Source organism: Cygnus atratus, chromosome 24, assembly GCF_013377495.2.
Source record: "Cygnus atratus isolate AKBS03 ecotype Queensland, Australia chromosome 24, CAtr_DNAZoo_HiC_assembly, whole genome shotgun sequence".
NCBI classification, from domain to species: domain Eukaryota; kingdom Metazoa; phylum Chordata; class Aves; order Anseriformes; family Anatidae; genus Cygnus; species Cygnus atratus.
In genome coordinates this window covers 2,305,414-2,324,020 of record NC_066385.1, presented here as the reverse complement: position 1 = coordinate 2,324,020, position 18,607 = coordinate 2,305,414, and the positions used below count along the sequence as shown (strand labels likewise).

General features: G+C 44.8%; 1 protein-coding gene across 8 annotated transcripts in view; it reads left to right on the top strand.

Moving 5' to 3' along the window:
- Positions 1-18,607, top strand: part of SRGAP2 (SLIT-ROBO Rho GTPase activating protein 2) — a 106,219-nt gene that overhangs the window by 42,395 nt on the left and 45,217 nt on the right. For all 8 annotated transcript variants that reach the window (XM_035561321.2, XM_050715386.1, XM_035561320.1 and 5 more), the window contains 2 exons: positions 1,800-1,962; positions 15,216-15,278. In XM_035561321.2, the coding sequence (XP_035417214.1) occupies positions 1,800-1,962; positions 15,216-15,278 (226 nt within the window). The remainder of the gene's footprint in view (positions 1-1,799; positions 1,963-15,215; positions 15,279-18,607) is intronic.

Here is an 18,607-nt window from a genome sequence, read left to right as displayed (position 1 = left end):
TCAGATGTTGCTTCTGGTCTCGTCTAAATTGAAAAAATAGATTATCATAAAAAAACCAACACAACTTAAGTGCACGTTACCGTCTGTTGTGGCAGCTTTTGCCCCGGGTGCCAGCAGGAGTCGGACCCCTCCCGCTCCATGTGTGTGCCCTTGGGGGGGGTCTGGCTGCAGCGTGGTGGGTGTGGGAAGATTCACAGCTCTCTTAGCCTGGTCTTCAATTACTAATTAGTTATCTGGCATATTAACAAAACAAACAGTATGCTGCAAACACTGATTGCAGGAGATCTGGGGGCAAGTGCTTGATTTATATAGCTTAACATCTGGCAGTTTCAGCCTTGTGCAGTTCTGCATTTTGATCGTTCCATCTGGTTTTGCCTGTGTCAGCAATATCCACAGTACGGGACATTGGAGTACAAAGGCAAATATTGTCTAAATAAAATCTATGCCTTCTCACATTTTATTTTCTACGTTTTTATTCAAAACACCAGAACCCAATGCCCAGAATCCTCCCTGTACCCTCTCCCACTACGCATATATATACACACACATACACGTGCTCACTCCAAACCTTGAAAACATCCAGATGACAAGCTGCAGTGGCTTCCTGAGCTTTTCATTGATTTATTAATTTATTTTCAAGGAAAAGAAATAAAGCATCAGGATCGGCTGTTTTGAAACTGTTCTTCTTTCTCTAAAATTATCCATATTACACTACATCTGCAAACGCTGATGTCACGAGAAAAGCCGTGGCAAACGGTCATTGCCAGTTTTTTCACGTTTTTGCCATGTCAGACGTTTCTTACAGCAGAGGTTGCTGTCCTTTCAAGTGCAGAATATGCTATTTTTTGAATGGAAATTGAAACTCCTTTCTTTTAAGGGGAAAGAAATCTGGTAGAATGTCATCCAGTAATCAAGATGAGCCTTGGCTTCCCACCAGAGATTTGACTTACTCTTTTAGAAATCTGTATTGCTGTAGTGTAACCTAATGATAAGCAGATCTGGAGAGAATTGCACGTTACAGTCAGCGCTCCCAGATCCACCAGCCCCAAATTGCTGCGGGAGGACCAGCAACGCTCACTGCCAACGTCCTTGCTTTCATCTAGTATGAAATGGTGGCTAAAGAAACAGCTCACTCCTTTCAGGAGATAAAATGATTTACCGTGTTTGTTTGGCTGATCCAAATAAGCCGAGGTTCCTCTCGTCTCCCGTTTTGCCCTTTGTGGTGCCTGTTTGCAGGGTGCAGAGGGGAATCAGCCATAATAAGGTTGGGAAAGTTCGGAGGTGAGAGCATAAAGCTTGCTGTACCAATAGTGCTTTCTCTGTTGGTCAGGACAGATACAGCTGCTTGTGCAGAATTGGTTTTATACGAGACATAACATTTTGTTTCCCATGCAGATGCTATTTAGCTAACTGGATGCTGGAAATCTTTTGCTTGTGGTTAAGGCACAAACGCTTGAGACAGCGCTGCACAACCTATCGTCAGGCCCTGCAATTTGTGCTCAAATTCGTGGATTCAAAAGAAGAATTAGAGTCTACATTTGGCATCCTTGTAGCTTGCACTTGCCCGATCTGTTTGTTGGGGGATAAAAGCCTGTGGCCGTGTGTAATTGAGGGCATATTTTGGGTACGTGCAATGCCATTTTAGAGCCTTTCTCTGCTCCCATCTCCCTCATCCAATCCATGTGCACTGCAGCTATGTTCCTGGTGTGTGTAGATACAGAACATCATTAACAGAATCATTTTGTCTGCCTGAGGTGAAGTGCCATCCAATTCTTGTTTCTATTTTACGTCCTCTGTAGGAAGGACCAGAACGTGCTATCACCAGTGAACTGCTGGAACCTCCTGTTAAATCAAGTGAAGCGGGAGAGCAGGGACCACACGACCCTGAGCGATATCTATCTCAACAACATCATCCCGCGCTTTGTCCAGGTCAGCGAGGATTCTGGGCGCCTCTTCAAGAAGGTAATTGATGGATTTTTTGTTTGGCCCTTCCAAAATGCAAAGTTTTAGATATTACTTCTGGCAGATGGCTTTATTGTTACCTGTACCTAACGTGTTTTTTCCTCTTTGTGGATAACTGTGCTCGACTTATCTTTGATTAATAGTTTTCTTGCCCTAGTATCTTAGGATTTTCCTGAAGGTGATCAATTGAGATTAGTCTAAATTCAGGCAATGTTTTTCCTCTTAGCCTGCTCACAGATTTGTATGCACTTTGAGACTTTCTTTAAACAGAAATCTTCCAGGTTTTCAACTCTATGATCCATAACAACCTTCCAAAGACAAATTTGTATCCAAAGTGGAGGAGAAACTACTGTTAAAAGACAAATTAGGGAGAATTTCTACTATGCCAGACAATAAAAGAATGCAACTGAGGTGTCTTTGGTTAGCATTTTCCCTTTTCTCTCCCCTTGATTTCCACCTGGAAAAAAAAAAAAAAGGTGGGACAGTGTGGGTGGGTATTTTTCTATTAAGAGTCTGTTCTTCCAGTTGAGGAAACCTGATATGGAAGCTTTGAAACTCCTATTAAACAGTAATGCCTGGTCTCTGTAGAGATTTGTCAATGGCTGTAACATCTGCTGGTTAACATGTTAAAAACATTGCGATTCAAACTTGGAAAGCCGTTTCTCTTCCCCCACTGCCCACCCCCTTGCAATGTGTCATGATCTCGGAGAGTTATTTCTGCAGTAGTGCTGCTTAGGGAAAGGGCTTGGAAAATGACTCCAGCTTCCTAAAGAGCGCTGGTGTGGGACTCATCCTAAATCACACGGCCTCTGAGAGACGTGGGTGAGTTACACTCCTGATTAAAATTTCCTAGGCTGCTTTCATGTGTGTCTGTCTGCCTTTGGTGGTTGGTCTCTGTTGCTGTTGCATTAAGAACTGGTCGCACGAGTAGCGTGTGTGACTTCAAAACTAAAATCCTTTAAGGTGCAGCCTTGACAGTAATTGGAGGCCTCGTTGGCTTTTTTCTCTGGGCTTTGACAGTCTTTTGAAATGTGTTGAGGAAAAAGCGTTCAGATATTTTTAACATCCCTGTGTTGCTTTGACTGATAAAGAGATTCTGTGTACTGCAGTCGGTTTAGACTGCTGGTAAAGGAACGCTGCTTGGGACTGCACAGGGAATTTCATGTCAAGATGCACTTGAAGGAGCAGCATTGCATTGTGTGGTACCTGGAGGACAGCGTGTATTTGCTCTTTTACAGCAGGTGTTTGTGTGTGTCGGCAAATGATTTATAGTAGGAGAATGAAAATAAGTGCAGTGTTGCGTTCCCTGTCATTGCTGTGTCTGCTTCTTGAGTTTTTAATGGATAGCAACAGAGTTTTTAGAGTATACTGAAATGCTACATTCTATTTTTTTTTCTCCATTGTCCAAGTAGAGGAGGAACCTTCTCTTTTTCAAGTAACATCATACCAAGGCCTTTTCGACCTTTTAAAACTTTCTGGTAATTACATTACAGTTGATTAGATACTTACATGGGATTATTGAATGGCAGCTACTCTTCAATTCCACTAATCCTTCCAAAGGAGAAGTAATCTCTCCTCTGAATTTCAACAAGGGCTGTGTCTGAGCAAGGTGGCTCAGAAGATGCCTCAGCAAAGGATGCAAATGGAAATGGAAATGGAAACCGTTCCTGTTGGGCTGGAAACTCGCGTCTTAATTTTCAGCCCATTGTATAAGCACAGTCTTACCTTGGTTTGTTTTATTTTGTGTTGGGCACTAGGACTCTTAACAGGAGGGGAAAAGAAAACCAAGAAATAACCAGCTACTACCACCAGCCCTTTGCTTTCTTTCTCGCAGACCAAATGGGAACTCCGTATGAATTTGTGCAGGAGGCGCTGGTTACTAAATCCCAGCTGCTTGTCTGACGCTATGCCAGGCGTACCAACCTGGCTGAAGGCCAGGACAGGTATTAGGTTACTCTTCCACTTGTGCTGGGTGGTTAAAAACCAAAACTGCATCCTGTCTTATCTAGAGTCGTGTAGTTGAATGAGATAGCAGCTGATAAATAGAGAAAGTTGGCACGTGTTTTGGGCCTTGAACCATAGGCTAGAAAGCAAGCTAGCCTGAATGAAAGGCGTAATCCTATTGATGAGAAACTCTAGGAGAACATTTTCCTCCCGCTCCCCTTAGCATCTCCCATCCTGTCTTAAGCGAACGAGCTCCGAATAGCGCGGCTGAATCAGAGCGATGCTGCGTGTCGGCAAACTCAGGCAGCTTCTCAACAGACCTAGCGAGCCAGGCTGCATCAGTGAGAAATAAATAGCTGGCTTTATTACTTCGAAGGCCTGAGTTTCCTGCCTCTGATGTGCCATGCCGTCGTTTCAGCATTTCTCTGCGCTACCTTCTGTCTGGTCCAGCGCACATGGTAGGTACCAGCAGCTTGCCGGAGCAGGAGCCGTCCCTGCAGTGCTTTTAGGACATCCAGGTCTGGCTCAACCCAAGAGCTCTGTTTTTTTGCTGCTTACCGATGGAAATTGTAGCTGGTGGGACAGCACTGGCAGCCTTGCTGCTTAGCTGGGAGCTCTCTGTCCTTGTCTCAGGTAACAGTGAATCTGTGTTAAAAACAAGGGCAGTTTATCGTTAAAGCGTAATAGGAAATTTTGGCACCACTTCTTTTCTAAATGCCGTTTGCTCCTGTAAGAGTAATTAGAGCCCTCCCTGTTTTCATTAAAGGACTCATTTCTGCCCCATTCTTGTGTCGAGAAAGACTTTCAGAGCTAGGAGCAGGTTACGACTGCCCGTGCTTGCAGCCAGCCCTGTGTCCTGAACCCTCTCCAGCTGGACCAAAGGGTTTTCCTGCTGGCAAAGCTGGTTGTGAAGTACAGCCTGATTTCCTAGTATTGCTGGTGAAAGATCTTTGTTGTTATTAATTCTGCTGCGTATGTCATACTGATAGTAAACCTGCAAATTTTATTTTATGTAAGAAACTTAACGCAAACCTTATTTTTATAACCTTGTGTGAAAAATTGCCCAGCTAGGTCTGGAAATGTTCTGATTTAATGCCTGTCATTTGAAAGTCTGGGAAAAATGACTCTTTTACGTTTATTTGGAAAATACTTTTTTTAAGGTATTCAGGTATCAGGCTGCCTGCAGGTGGGTACAGTAACTTATATTGAGGAACTACGCACCGGCTGGGTTGTAAATAATCCTATGAAATACAGAAAATACAGTGATACAGAGATCCTCCTTTGCTGAGGGTGCTGGAAATAAAGTCCTGAAGCATGAGATCTTTTTCTTGAGCCGTTTGTGATTTAAGGCTTTCCAGAGTCAGTGCTTTGTATCCTGCTGGGATTAAACAGGTGAGCGAGGAGGGACAGGCAGGGTAAATGGATGCGCTCGAGATCCCTTTGGTTGCCAGACTCGAGCTGCTGTGTTTTGCACTGTTGGAAGTGGTGAGCTTTTTCAAGAGGGAGATCTAAGTATAGCATGCAGCCCTAATCCAGCCTTGAAGGCTACAGAGGGCCTGGATGGCCGTGATAAGGACCACACTGGAGGGAAAAGCGTCCTCGCGGAGGATGCAGGGTGGGAGCTGTCTGTGTCGCCGCTGGAGCAGCGCCGAGCCCCCGGTGGGAAATCCGGGGCTGTCTTTGGGAGTTGTGTATGAGAGAGCATCTGTAGTGTTAGAGCTGTGGGATTTTGTCCCTTCCAGCAGCTGTGGTGGAAGATGTTCAGGCTGGGACAGATTCCCATGTGCTGCACTGCTGGACGCCTCTGACAAGTGCAGGTGCTGCACGAGGACACAGCGGTGCCAGGACATCTTCCTGGAAATGGGCGACCTGCTGCAGCCCCGGGGCCGTGCCTGCATCGCAGACGGGTTTTCAGGCTGCTCCTGTCTGTGGTGGTTGGGCTCGCAGTGCCGTAGGAGAGCCGCGTGGTCTGACGCCGTCAGTTTTTCTGTCCGTGCCTTGTGATGAAGAGATCCCTCTGCAGGGCTGTGTCACGACGTGAAGGGGCTTATTTGTTCTGAGTGTTGGCTGGAGGCTGGCCAGCCACTTCAAAGCTATCTTTGCTGATAAGAGAAGCTGTGCGTGCTGCCAAAGGCAGCTCTGAAGTGGTGGTGGATGTACTGTGCGTGTCGGTCGCCGTTCTTCCAACCTGCTGCCGAAGTCGTAGGTCTCCTTCCAACGCTGTCCTCCTTCCATGAACTTTGTGCTTCCCTTTTTTTTTTTTTTATTGAGGAAACACTTTCGGCTTGCACTGAAAGATGTTGTTGCTAAAGGGCTCGCTGGCTGTAGCAGCCTTGCAGATGAGTCCTGTTGGCACCAGTGGGAACCTGACGCTTGGCTTCAGCGGCGCTGCTGGCAGAGCAGCGAGGTCGGAGCAGTCTGCGCTGGGACAAAGGAAAAGGAAGATAAATGGAGAAATAAACAACCACTCTCCTGTGCAAACAGAACCAGGGGGAACTGGTGGAAATGCCTTAGTAACAAACTGTTACGCTTTGGGAAGGGGACGATGATGTTTTATTTGTCCAGCAGTTAATGATTTGGCCCTGGGTTTCATACAAGGCTGGAGTTAAGCCGGTGGGTGCGCAGCCCAGCTTCGCAGTCCCGGTCACCTCTCCTTCTCTTGGCAGCCTGCAGCGCTTTGATGTCAGCTCCTCTTCTTGCGCACGCTGCTTTTGGTTCCTCGATCTGCTTTTGTAGGGAGCGCTCCTTTGATTTCTTTCTGCTTATCCGTCTTAAGCATGGCCCTTTTATTTATATATTTATATAAATCTGTTCAAAATTTTCTTCCGTTTGAGCTGATTCCCCTTTTGATTTCCCCTTTTCTCCCTTTTCACTCTACGCTTCCTGTCGCCCTGTTTTTTTGTTTAACGTGACCCTTGACTTCTCTGCATGGTGCAGCCTTTCTAGAACCTCCTCAGCGTCCGTGTTCCTGGCTGTGACATGAACCTTCCACGCCGTGTTGGTGCTCCTGCATTTAAAGCATTTATCTTCCGCTCTATATTTAACTTTGGGCTGCCTCCAGCAGCGCTAACTGGGAGGCTCGCTGGGGATGCTTGGAGCGGTGACGCCAGCGGGTGCATCCTCCATGCACCTTGGTGCAGCAAGAAGGGCTACGTGCCCTGCAGACAGGTCTTGCTTTGGCAGCAGAGCATTGGTGTACACTGTTTCGAGATCCTTAATGATGTTTAAGGGGAGAAAGCCCTGTAAGAAGGAATGGAGAAAGCAAAATGATTATTTGAAATTTGCTTCCTCATTAATACCTTCCATTGTGGAAAAAATCAGTTTATCTGTAGTGCACTGCGCAGTGTTTGATGTGAAATGAGAAATCTACAATGAGTTCGTTAAAAGCCTGGCAGTAATCAAGGAAAAAGAATTATTAATTCTCTTAAGGGGTCCTTGCTTAAGATGACCTACTTTACAGCTGCAGTATGTCTCGTTTGCCACATTCTTAGCAGAATGTGAAAAATTTAAAAATATACCACACATGGAAAAACTAAGCTTAAAAAAATGCACTGGTCATAATGCTGGGCATCTGTAAAAATATTTTTCTAGACCAGTGTAAACAGGTAAATACACAAATGCCATAAATAAAATGTCACTGAGGAGTAGAATTGTTATTTGCTTTGAGGGAAAGCAAGTGCAATTTCATGCATCTATTAGTAGCAAGGATAATCTAGTTCTGTGCCTCCCCCCAGAAAAGAGGCAATGTTATCGTGCAAATCCTCACCGGTATCAGGTATAGCGGTGAATGTTTTCTGATAAGGAAATAGTAACGCTGAGTTCTTACCTTTTTTTCCAAAAGCTAAAGGACACAAAAGCCTGTTGTGAGACGATGCTCTCTGATTTCTCGGTGGTGAAATAAAATCTCCACTTCCCTACCTGCATATTTTTAGAGCAAATGGTGCGGGGGAAGGGAGCTGGAGCGAGACGACGTGGTGCTGGGTACCTGGGCAGCCTGTGCTGTGCCTGGCAGCGTGCGTGCCTGTGGGGCTGCGGCTCCCTGTGCCCCTGACGGCCGCGATGGCTGCAGGCGGGCTGCTGGCACCTGGTGCCGGGGCGATGTAAGGTGGCGTCAGAGCCCGGCAAGGCAGACCGAATACAGGAGGTGCAGCTGGAGTAATTTCCTTACCTGGGTTTCAGGCTGAAAATATCACTTCTGCATATAGGTAGGGCAAGGAATATGCTGCATTCGGCCCTCTGTAATAGCGTGAAAGCTGTTTGTAGTTACTGCATTTTGTTTACAATTTACTCTACACTTACGCTGTGTTCTGTTACAACAATGCCTGTCCGTGTGTTGCCCCAGTCTGAATTCAGGTCAGCCAGGAGCAAGGGACCAGCACCTGTTAAACTCTGAGCCGTCCCTCCCACTGATCCCTCCGGTCGGTCTGTCCTGGAGATGCGCCACGGCGCTTTGCGAGAGGCTGCTGAGGGAAACAGGCAGCAGAGAGCTGCCGGTGGAGCCCTAACGCCATGAGCAGAATTGCAGGACATTGCATCTGGTGTTTGACAGGGCTTCGCTGCTCGCTGGTAGGTCTGGCCACCTTCAGGTAGGTCTTGCCACCTTGGAAGCCCATTTCACGTACGGCCCCGTTCAATGAGTGAGAATATAGCTGGCTTCGCAGCAAAAATGAGTGCTCCCAGCCATAAAATCGTGTGGTTTGCTGGCAGTGAGTGCCTGAAGCCCCAAATTCAATAACATTGGCTCAGAATACTGAAAAAAAAGGAGAAGAAAGGGCTGGGGGCTGTTTGGAAGCAAGTATTTAAACCCAGAGTACGGGAGGCAGCAGCGCGACAGGGTTTGATGTAGGAATGGCTTTTTCCCAGTACAATATTCTGCTGTGTGGAGAAAATTCCTTATTACTGACATAGTGGTGAAACAAATCACTAGTGAAATGGTGGAGAAAACTAGATAATGCAACTGTAATTTAAATGCGACTGACCAGTGCATAATGGATCATTAAGCTAGAAACTGATGATCTGTTGCCCAAAATATGCATGTATACTGAATCACATAGATCTCATTTTCCAAGCTTTTCTTTAAATTCCAGAGTGTTTGCCGCTTTAGAAGTCTTTACAGAACTCCTATTCGGTAGGGCCATGTGAGTCATGGCTGAGCACTTTCTCCATAAAAGTTGTAGGAGAAACTTGGATAAAACTCACGTTGGCTTCGCATAGGTTATGAGCTTCACCGAGAGGATGCCCTTGTAAAAGAAGTGTGACGTTCATAACAAATGGACTGGGCCGGTGGTGATGGAGTGCTTCTGTACAGGGCAACTGCTTGATTGTTTAGATGAGAACATGAAGATGATAAATCATATTTGTTACTGCATGCGAATGAATTCAAGGCAGGCCTGTATAAAAAGGAAAAAAAAAAAGTACATTATTGAGAATCTACCTGTGAAGAATTGTAAGCTTTTATTAGCAAATTTTATTTAAGTGCTACATGTATGATCTTGGAAAATTGTACCTGGCAAGCCTTCTCTTTCACAAACTTTGTAAGGAGATGTTAACTAATGCATAATAAATGTGCTGTGCTGTAATGGCAATCTAGACAGGAACAAAAAGGATCCTATGTTTCTGCAAATTTCATCACTGGTCTCAGCAAGAACTCAATCCGCTTGCCTCCCTACTCCCACTGTTAATTTAAAAAACATTAGAGCATTTAATGCTAGTTTTCTACCAATGTAAATTTAATTAATCCTTTTTAAGAGATGCAGAGAAATGGCCTTGTTAGAGAACGGCTCAGACTCGACAAGCTTGGGTTAGCTTCAGCCCCATCAGACTGACGTAATTTCAGGCAGTTTTAGATAAAATCTCACCACCGTGTTTTGTGTGTTCACCCCCGCCAGCTGTGGAGCCCTTCCTTGCTGCTGTTGGGTCTCTGTGGAAAGCTCCCTGTGAGCTTTGGGGTTTGTTTTGAGGCCGTCCCATCCTTCTGTCCGACTTGGAGCTCTGTTGGCAAGGCCTGAGGCCCGGGGCATAAAATATTGACAGCATTCCTGTGCTCCCTTATTTATTATCCCCCCCAAATATTTTGAAGCTGAAGTCGCTAATGTTGGGTGGAATGCGGAACAGCCAGGCGAGTGCTGCAGTAGATCCCAAAAACATCTTGATTAAATTAGAGGGGAGGTGGAGGGGAGGAGGGATGGACAAAGAGGCCGTTGAGAGGCTGGCACGGCGGTGGGGAGCTGTGTTCAGCTCGGGGTGGCAGCAGACCACGGCTCGGCACACGGGGCACACGCAGCTCTAACAAAAGAACGTGTGTGCACGCGTGCAGGCACATTTAGGGCAGCTTCTGCTTTTTGGGGGGCTGAGGGAAAGGCTTGAGAAAAGGCAGCTTGCAAGAAAAATCCCGGTGTTGGAAGGTAATGCTGCTGGGCAGTGGTTGCTGCTGTCACCTTGCTGAAATAACTCTGGTTCTCTTGGGTGCTGCTGGTCATTTTGATTTGGGCACATAAGGAGGCCTGTGCATCGCCCTCCTTGTCGCATGCCCCTGCAGTTTTGTGGGGACGCCCCCTCCCCACACGTTTTATTATTGGAGCCAACTAGATGAGCCTTGGGTTGCTCAAGCCCTTCCGCGGGGTTTTTAAGGGGGTACAGATACGCTCTTGTTGCAGGTACAGCCAGGCATAGATAATAACAGAATTCATCAGATTTTCTTTTGCTCTCGTTTATTGCTTTTTCCTAGAAGACTGGTTACAAACTTAATCATTCTAATCTCTCTGCCTTTGAGAAACGTGATATAGGAATTGATGCACGGAGGGAGATGTTCGCAACTGCACAGGCTGCGGTGTTGGTTTCCCTCAGTGCACGTTTTGTTCTTGATGCACACCACTTCTAGCATGGTCTTAAAATCTCTTGCCCGTGTATGGCTGGGGTTAAGATCAGGCGCCTTTAATCAGGGTGCAATTCTGTGATTCTAAGAGTTCTTGGTGCATCAAGTCTACCGTCCTAAAAAGCTCTCAAGCTATATATTTATTTGTTGTTTCTTTTTCTAATGTCTAAGGCATTTCTTTAGGCTTTCCCAAGCTTACAGTGCTGCTTCCTCCAATAAGTTCGTATTTACCAGCCTCTGCTAGCTTGACTTTTCTTCTAAACATTTTTTGGTGAAACCTGTACTGGGGAGCAACATTAAATTAACAGTGTTGATTGCTTAGCTCTTGTTTTCGTGACACCTGTGATTTGTCTTAGGTTCATCTTAATGTAAGTTTTTTCCAGTCCAGGAATCTGGCAGTTGCCTTCTTGAGAGCTCATTTGGAAACACAAAGAATTCTCATGTTTTGACAGTTTGGCACTTACACGTCTTCCTTTCTTCCTCAACCTGAATATGCATTAAAATATTCATTTTAATCTATCTCACATAATTGATGCTTCAGCAGTTTGTACAATGAATGAGCAATTTTATGTAAGAAATAAGCAAATGGGCTGAAAAGAGCTGGGTGAAAGGAAGATGATTGGTCCAGTCCAGGCAGCTCGAGCAGCACCGTGAAGCAGATTGCTGAAAAGCTCCTTCTGTGTGAAAAGCTCAGCGCTCGGGGCATTTCAAGCAGACCTCGCCAGTCACTTCCATTAATCATCCAGTGTTGAGAAAAAGGCAGTCACAAAATCTTTGCGACTCAGATCGCTGTAATGATGAGCAGCAACTTCAGCTGTTTTCTGCTTTCGGTGGTGGAAGCAATGTAGGAATGGTTACTGCGGTGTCTCTTGGAATTAGGAAGATTGGGAGTGATCTGCTTCCCTTTTTTCTTTTTTTTTTTTTCCCTCTTTTGTATATTAGAGACTCAGAAGAAGGAGGATGCTCCCTTTTGCCAGAGCTTGTATCAGACTCCTGCTTTTCCAGTAGGCCATCTGGCCGCCTGGGGAGCAGGTTTAATGTATGAGGCTGGAGCACAGGAACATGCAAAGCACGCGAGCTCCTGGCCGGGATGCTCCTGCTTGTGCATCTTAGCCACGCTGCTGGAGCCCCGTGGGGGCTGGAGCAAAGTGCCTGCAATCTCAGAAACCTCCCTGCAGTGCTGAGCTGGGAGGCATTCAAACAAGGATCGTTTAATTTTTTAATTATTTAATCTTTCTCTTTTTGCTTTTTAATTTATCATCGAGGCATGTGGAAAAAAAATACTGATATCTTGACATCTTAGCCAGAAATACTGGTTAAGCGTGGGTTTGTCTGTTTGCGTTGCCTTTTTTATCTTTTTCTTTTCCTGTGTTTGTAGGCATAAATAATCTGGAACCTATCAAATTTGCTTAACTCAGTAGCTATTATGTACGCCTAACCTGCAGAGCATGAGGGTTCAATCAGGCAGGTATTGCGTTAAGAGGCAGCGATAACTGGGGGAAGTTATTCTGGTTGCACGTAGCAGTAGATGCGTTTGGGCTTTTCTAATCAGTGGGAAAACAAGGTTGAAATACTAGATCCAGCGTTTGAGCCTACCTGTTGGTTTGGGTTTTTGTGAATAGAAACATTGGTGTAAAAAGACAGCCATCTGTTCTCTTCCCTGCTTTCTCTGATTACTGATCTGGATGTCTTTCGTTAATAAAACCTCGGAAAAGGGGGAATTCAGTGTGCTTTATCTCCTTCCTGCACCTCAGAATCATTAGAAATATTAACTTACAGGGGGTTTAAAATGTTAAAGATCGCACTGCCAGGGCTAAGACTGCGTTTCTGAGCTGTCTATCATGAAACGCTAGCAACTGCTGCAGTTTTTGCTGGTTCAATGTTTTGTAGGAGCAAAGCTGTCAAAGTGGGCTGGCTCCTGCAGCCTGAGCAGGGCCATGGTACATGAACGTCACTTGCAGGTGGGTCTGTCCTTGTCCTTCCCCTCCTTTCCCTCGGGGTGTCGCGTGCCGTTGGATTTCTGTTTGGTTTTGACAAGGTAACGCGTACAGATGTGTCGGGATGCTCTTAATTTTTCCTTGTGGTGGACATTACAAAGCCTTAGGGACAGACTTCACCCCAGGAACTCTTCCCTGGCAGTACCTGGAGCCGTTCAGGTGTCTTGTTCCCTCTGCCAAACCAAGAAGTGTTTTGTCCGATGGCTGACAAAGGCAGCTCCGTTTTATGCTTCTCTCCCCACTTCCATTTCCCCCCTAATTTGGTGCACAGCTTTCAAGGACCTCAAAGATTTGTACCCCTCATCGAGGCCTGTGCCATGCTTCAAGTACCAAATAATTGCCTGTTATCCTTAAAGGCTTTCTGAGGGAGCTTCTCATTGCATTTGTCACCCAATGCTTTATAAGCAACAACTTTATAAGCTGTTGATGACTGGTCTTCCTCTCTTCCCTCCTCTTCCTTTTTTCACCTTAAAGGATGTATTGTACAACCCTGAATCCAAAAGCCCTGGTATTTTTATAAGATGTGGCCACGTTGGCTGCTCGCTACAAGGCAGCGATTGTTGACCAGCTCGGTGTCGGCGTGGCTTTGGATTTCCCTGGAATTTCAAAGTGATTGTCAAACCCAGTATGTGCACTGTAGAACAGGGTTAAAGCAGTAAGTTAAAATCATTTCAGCAGCGTGTTAGAATAAACAGGATAATGGTTGGGACATCTCTTCTTGGACTCCTCAACAGCAGGGAAAGGAAACATCTGTCTGGGTCTAACTGTAACTTCATTGACTTTAGTCTCTTCCAATAACTGGAGGCTAAGAGGTGTAAATCGTATTACAAATACAGAGATTTTTCTTGATCATTGACACTCCTGCTACAGAAGAGGAAGGATTTGTAGAGGTTTGTGGGCGAGCAGCGTGTGCAGGGCAGCGCTGCGTAGCGGGGCTGGGGCGGGCAGGGCTGGAGCGTGGCGCTCGCCTCTTCGTGCCTTGCAAGGTGTGTTGTTGGGCGCTTGCTCGATGCGCCTTTTGATGTGCCTCAAGTTCTCAAATTTTCTCATGGAAGCTCTTTAGAATGCTAATAGAAACAGTTTGAGTGTGAAATTGTGTCTGCGATGAAGAGAAGATGAATAGTGCCATGGAACTCACAAGGAAGCTGCTTCGCCCTTCTTTGCATGCAGGCTCTTCAAAGAGGGCTTTGCATACAGAGGTGCCATCCTCCAGTAATTAGGGATATGACTCTTCGGGCATTTCAGTTGTCTTTATTGGAAAACCAGAAGCTTGTCTGTTCCTTGTTTGTGGATTTAGCTGAAGCCAAACGTTTGCCAGCGCCAGCTCTCCGCACACTTGTGTCCAACTGCAATGCAGAGATGTTGGCTGCTCGTTACCTAGCAGGGAGTTTAAATAAGTGAATATATTTTTAAAATCTGACACTTGGTTGCAAGCTAGTTCAGGTGTCAGCCAGCTTTGACAGCCAGTCACGTCCATCTGCAAGTTTCTTTTTTTTTCTAACGTTTTAGTGAACAAGTTTGAATCGTACAGCCTGAGGTTTAACTGCACATCTCACTAATGCGGGTGTCCCCTGGGACTGCGTCATTTATATTGATATGGTTAAATTGTTTTGTATTGCAGTCCTTGTCATTTAAAACAACTAAATACGTTTTAACATTGCTCTCAAATAAAGACTGGGGGCTCTGAGCTGGAGGACACTGCAACAAGGTCTCCCTCCTGGATGCATCTCTAAATATTTTAATGCTTGCCAGCCCCAGTCTGAGAACCCCCATTTTGTAGAGAGCCAGTTTTGTGATGGGTTGGCACTGCCAGCTCGTGATGGGCGTGTGGTTGAGCGACAAGGGTAAGGACCAGAGGGGCAGCAGGGCTGCGAGTGAGATGCAGGGTCAAAGGAAAGCGTAGCAGCAGTACTGCAGATGTGAGTGTAAAGGAGGTGGTGGCTGGCTTGTCCTCGCAGCCCCATGGAGTCTGGCTTTGTCAAGGAATCGCCTTACACCAGCAAAATTGAAGTATTGCCTCTTTTGTGATGATAAGTGAAGGGTGTTCGTTCCTGATGGCTTTCCTATACTGCATTTCTTCACCTTTCATATTCTAGTGCATACCAAGCTGTCCTACATTCAGCCGTACCCAATCCTGCTAAGATCAGAAAATCTAGGTGTTTCCAGACCTGGTGACAAAAATCTCACGTTCTTTGGAAATTTCCCTGCCTCCATACTGAAAGGCTTTTCTGGCTGTGCACATATAACATTTCAATTTATTAATATTGTTTGCGCAATTGGGCCGTAAGTGGCTCTGGGCAGAGCAGTTAGTGGATTTGCTAGCATAAATAGTGGTGCTTAATTGAGCCTAGATTATTTGTGGATGCAGAGCATGTTCACTTCCTCCGCCTTTTTGCCATCTTCCCCAATTAACTTTCATTTCTCTGTTTTTGTTGCAGAGTAAGGAAGTGGGATTGCAGCTCCAGGAAGACTTGATGAAGGTCCTGAATGAACTCTACACGGTAAATCAAACTGACTTCTTGGCATCGTTTCAGACAGAAGGAAGAAGTGTTTGACTTCTCCCAGCCTGCTGTTACAGCACAGACTAAGCGTCAAGACTGATAAATGCCTGCAGCCTTTGTGATTTGAGGCACCCTGTGTACACCAGTCTATATAGCTCCATAAATCTCACTTTTTCATTCTGCCTTTATATTGTTTCAGCTCTATAGGTGTTGGCTTCACTTGCCAAAGATCTCACCTTAACACACACCTGCTACTAGCTGCAGTGTTGGTTTTAAAAAGAGTAAGAGATACTTAGAATTATTTCCTAATGCACTAAAAATCTTTGGTCAGGTTGCCCCATGCCTGAATTGGATAAGCGTAGTGGTTTCGTGTGGTCCATTTCTGGAAACGAGCATGCAAAAGACAGCAAACAACTTCAGCAGCAGGGAGCCCTCTGTGTTTATTTGTTCCTCAACTCTTTGAGCAAAACAGCTCCCTTTAGAGTAATAGTCTTCCATCTGTGCTTTTTGCTTCTCAGTCTATCCAATGGAGACCTCAGGAAAGAGGCATTGCCTTGGGACAGAGAGGAATGTGTTCGTGAAAGTTCATTTGCTGCTTGGGGATTTTTCTTCTCGCATAGATGAATGGGAGAGCCTGTTGTTTGATTAAATTTTTCCTTTCAGCAGCTGTTACTGAGCTGGCTAGTTGTGTTTTAGAAGCAGAACCTGCTCATGGTTTTGTTGCTCAGAATGTCTTGTCTTTTGTCTGTCCTTAATGGCACGCCGAGTCGTTACACCGAGGTACGTGTTCTTTCCTTCACTCCTTCAAAAGATGATCCAGGGGTGTTTCTCAAGTCACTTCGGGCAGTCACAGTGAGATTATGAGTCCAGTTTAGTCTTGCTGACCCTCCTCTGGGGGCAAAGAGGGTTTGTGTTGCTCGGCAGGAAAGCCAAGGAGGACTGGGAAGCGGCAGCGTGGTGGAAGCTGGAGGCACTTTAAAGCTGAACTGTGGTTCGATGTGCTGTCACTGCAGTTGTTTTACAGCAGTGTGGGCAAAGTGCATTGTGCTCAGGTTCCTGAAAGGCAGACAATTTACTTGGGGTATGAAGGTGGCTTTGTAAATGTATCGGTACCTGCCATCAGCTCTGCCTACTCTAGAAATTATTCTTTATTGGAGGGCACAATCTGATTCAACTTCTGAGTCGTGTTTGGATGGGATCCTAAGGGAGAATGTAGAGCTGTCTCTAAAGACAGACTGTCAGGAACTGAGATTTATTTGTAGTCCAGGTTCACGTGGCGCTGCAGTTGCTGAGGTGACTGGTTAGTGGACGTGTATGATCATTTCTGTATGCCCTGTTCTGAGAGATCATCGAGCCAAATACTGAGTCACGTTAATTTCTCTATCCTTGGAAAATCTTCCAGAATTCAGCCTTTGATAAACAAAAGGACATGGGATATGAACTTTTCTCTTGTGTCAGAGCTAGGAACTTGAAATTTATTCATTCCTTCTGCTGTAAAATTTTAAATTGTCCCTTCACCAAAAATTTCCTTTTCATTTGGAAAAGCCACTTCTATCAATCATATTAAAAGTAATTCCTGCTGGAATCTATCACTGGGGGCTTCTGGAACAGCTTTTATTGGTACTTTTAGAAACATTTCCACAAGCCAATCTCGTTCTATTGGCATCATCTCTGTTTTCAGGCAAAATGGATGTCCATGAAATCAGTGAGCCCTTACCTGTGCTGTTGACCCCAACAGGGACCCCGCTGCCAAGCGTGGGGCAGGCACTGGTTGTGGCTGCCCATGTGGCACTGTTAGCAGGATGAAATCATTAAAATTGGGATTTCTCTTCCTGCTTCTCTTGCTTTCCGCCAGTTCTACTTACAGTGACAGAGGAAAAGAAAGTACTTTGCATCTATTATTATAAATGCCTGCTTTATAGTCTAAGCATATGCAGTAGCTGCAAGTGCGTGTGTAAATTATTCAGGAAGTCTCTTTAATACTGGCTGCATTCACATTCTCTTTCATGTTTAAATACAACGTCTCTTTGTATCTGAGAATCTCTCCTGATCGCTGCATGGAGAGAGAGCATGCATCCTACTTACGTAAAATTATGGTACAGTTCAAGCTAAGGTAGTAGAGGTATAAATGGGTTTTCATCTAAAATGAATTATTTCCAAGTGGGATCTTTAGTGAAGCTGAAACTTTGGGGTGTCTTTATGTAACTGTGCAGTTCTTGGCACTCTTTCAAAATGACATCAGAAATGCTTCCTTTGGTGTCCATGTGTGAAGTGAATTGCCTTGTAATTGTGGATAAAAATGTCACTTCATATGTTATGCCCTTTCTTTTTTGTTCTGTTTTCTTAACACAAAACTAGATGTGAATATCCTCTCAGACAAATGCATTTTGGTTTTGTCTTAGGGCATATTTATCTGGCCCTATTTATTTACTAAATAAGATATATAATAAAAGTTGTATATATAATAAAAGTTGTCCATTTATTACAAGATCCAGGTCTCCCTGAGCAGAAGGAGACACACAAAAAAATTATCTAAAAAAAATAGATAAAATGAGAAGTGCTTTTTCATATCAAATTTGATTTAAACAAATTGAACCAGAGTTGCTTTGGCAGCAATTATGTTCAGACTTGATTTGCATACAGTTCCTTGAGTCTTGTGGTGTTTAAATGACTGATTCATCTGGAGGAAAGACTGATAGCATCCCTTCTGAAACTGTACCTGGTGATGAAAAGCTATCATTTTCGAGCCTTGGCATGTAATTCGCTTTGAATAGTAAGGTGGCTGAATTTAGTCTCTCTTTTTGGGTTTTATGACTCCTTTATTGGACTGTACAAGAAGGCGCATGCCAAAACTAAACAAAGAAGCAGCTGCGAAATAATCCACTTTGATTTCAAATTTGTGTTGAGAGACTTTCATGTCTTTTGTCGTGCTCTTTTTGACATGTGAAATTTCCCTGAGTATTTTGCCAGTTTGAATGCTTCTAACTCCCAACCAGCGACCAGATCTGACTTGCAAAGACCCTTGGGCAGTGACCAGCTAGTTAGTATGGTACCTTGCATTTAATATAAACGTGATGGACAGCCATTTGAAATAGTTAAACAAACTTAATTTGGGGGAGTTTATTGGCCAAATTCAAAAAATGTTCTTTTCTTGTAGCATGTGACTTCTTTCTTTGGATTTTTTCCTCCTTCCAAGCTTGTGAGCTTTCCAGATACAGCTGTAACTGTTCTGCCCTGAGACTTGGCAATGCAGGTAACATGGGAAGGAAAAAATTCTGTATGCCTGATTAGTTCTACAGGTTAGGTAAGCTCATTTCTCCCTCAGCAAA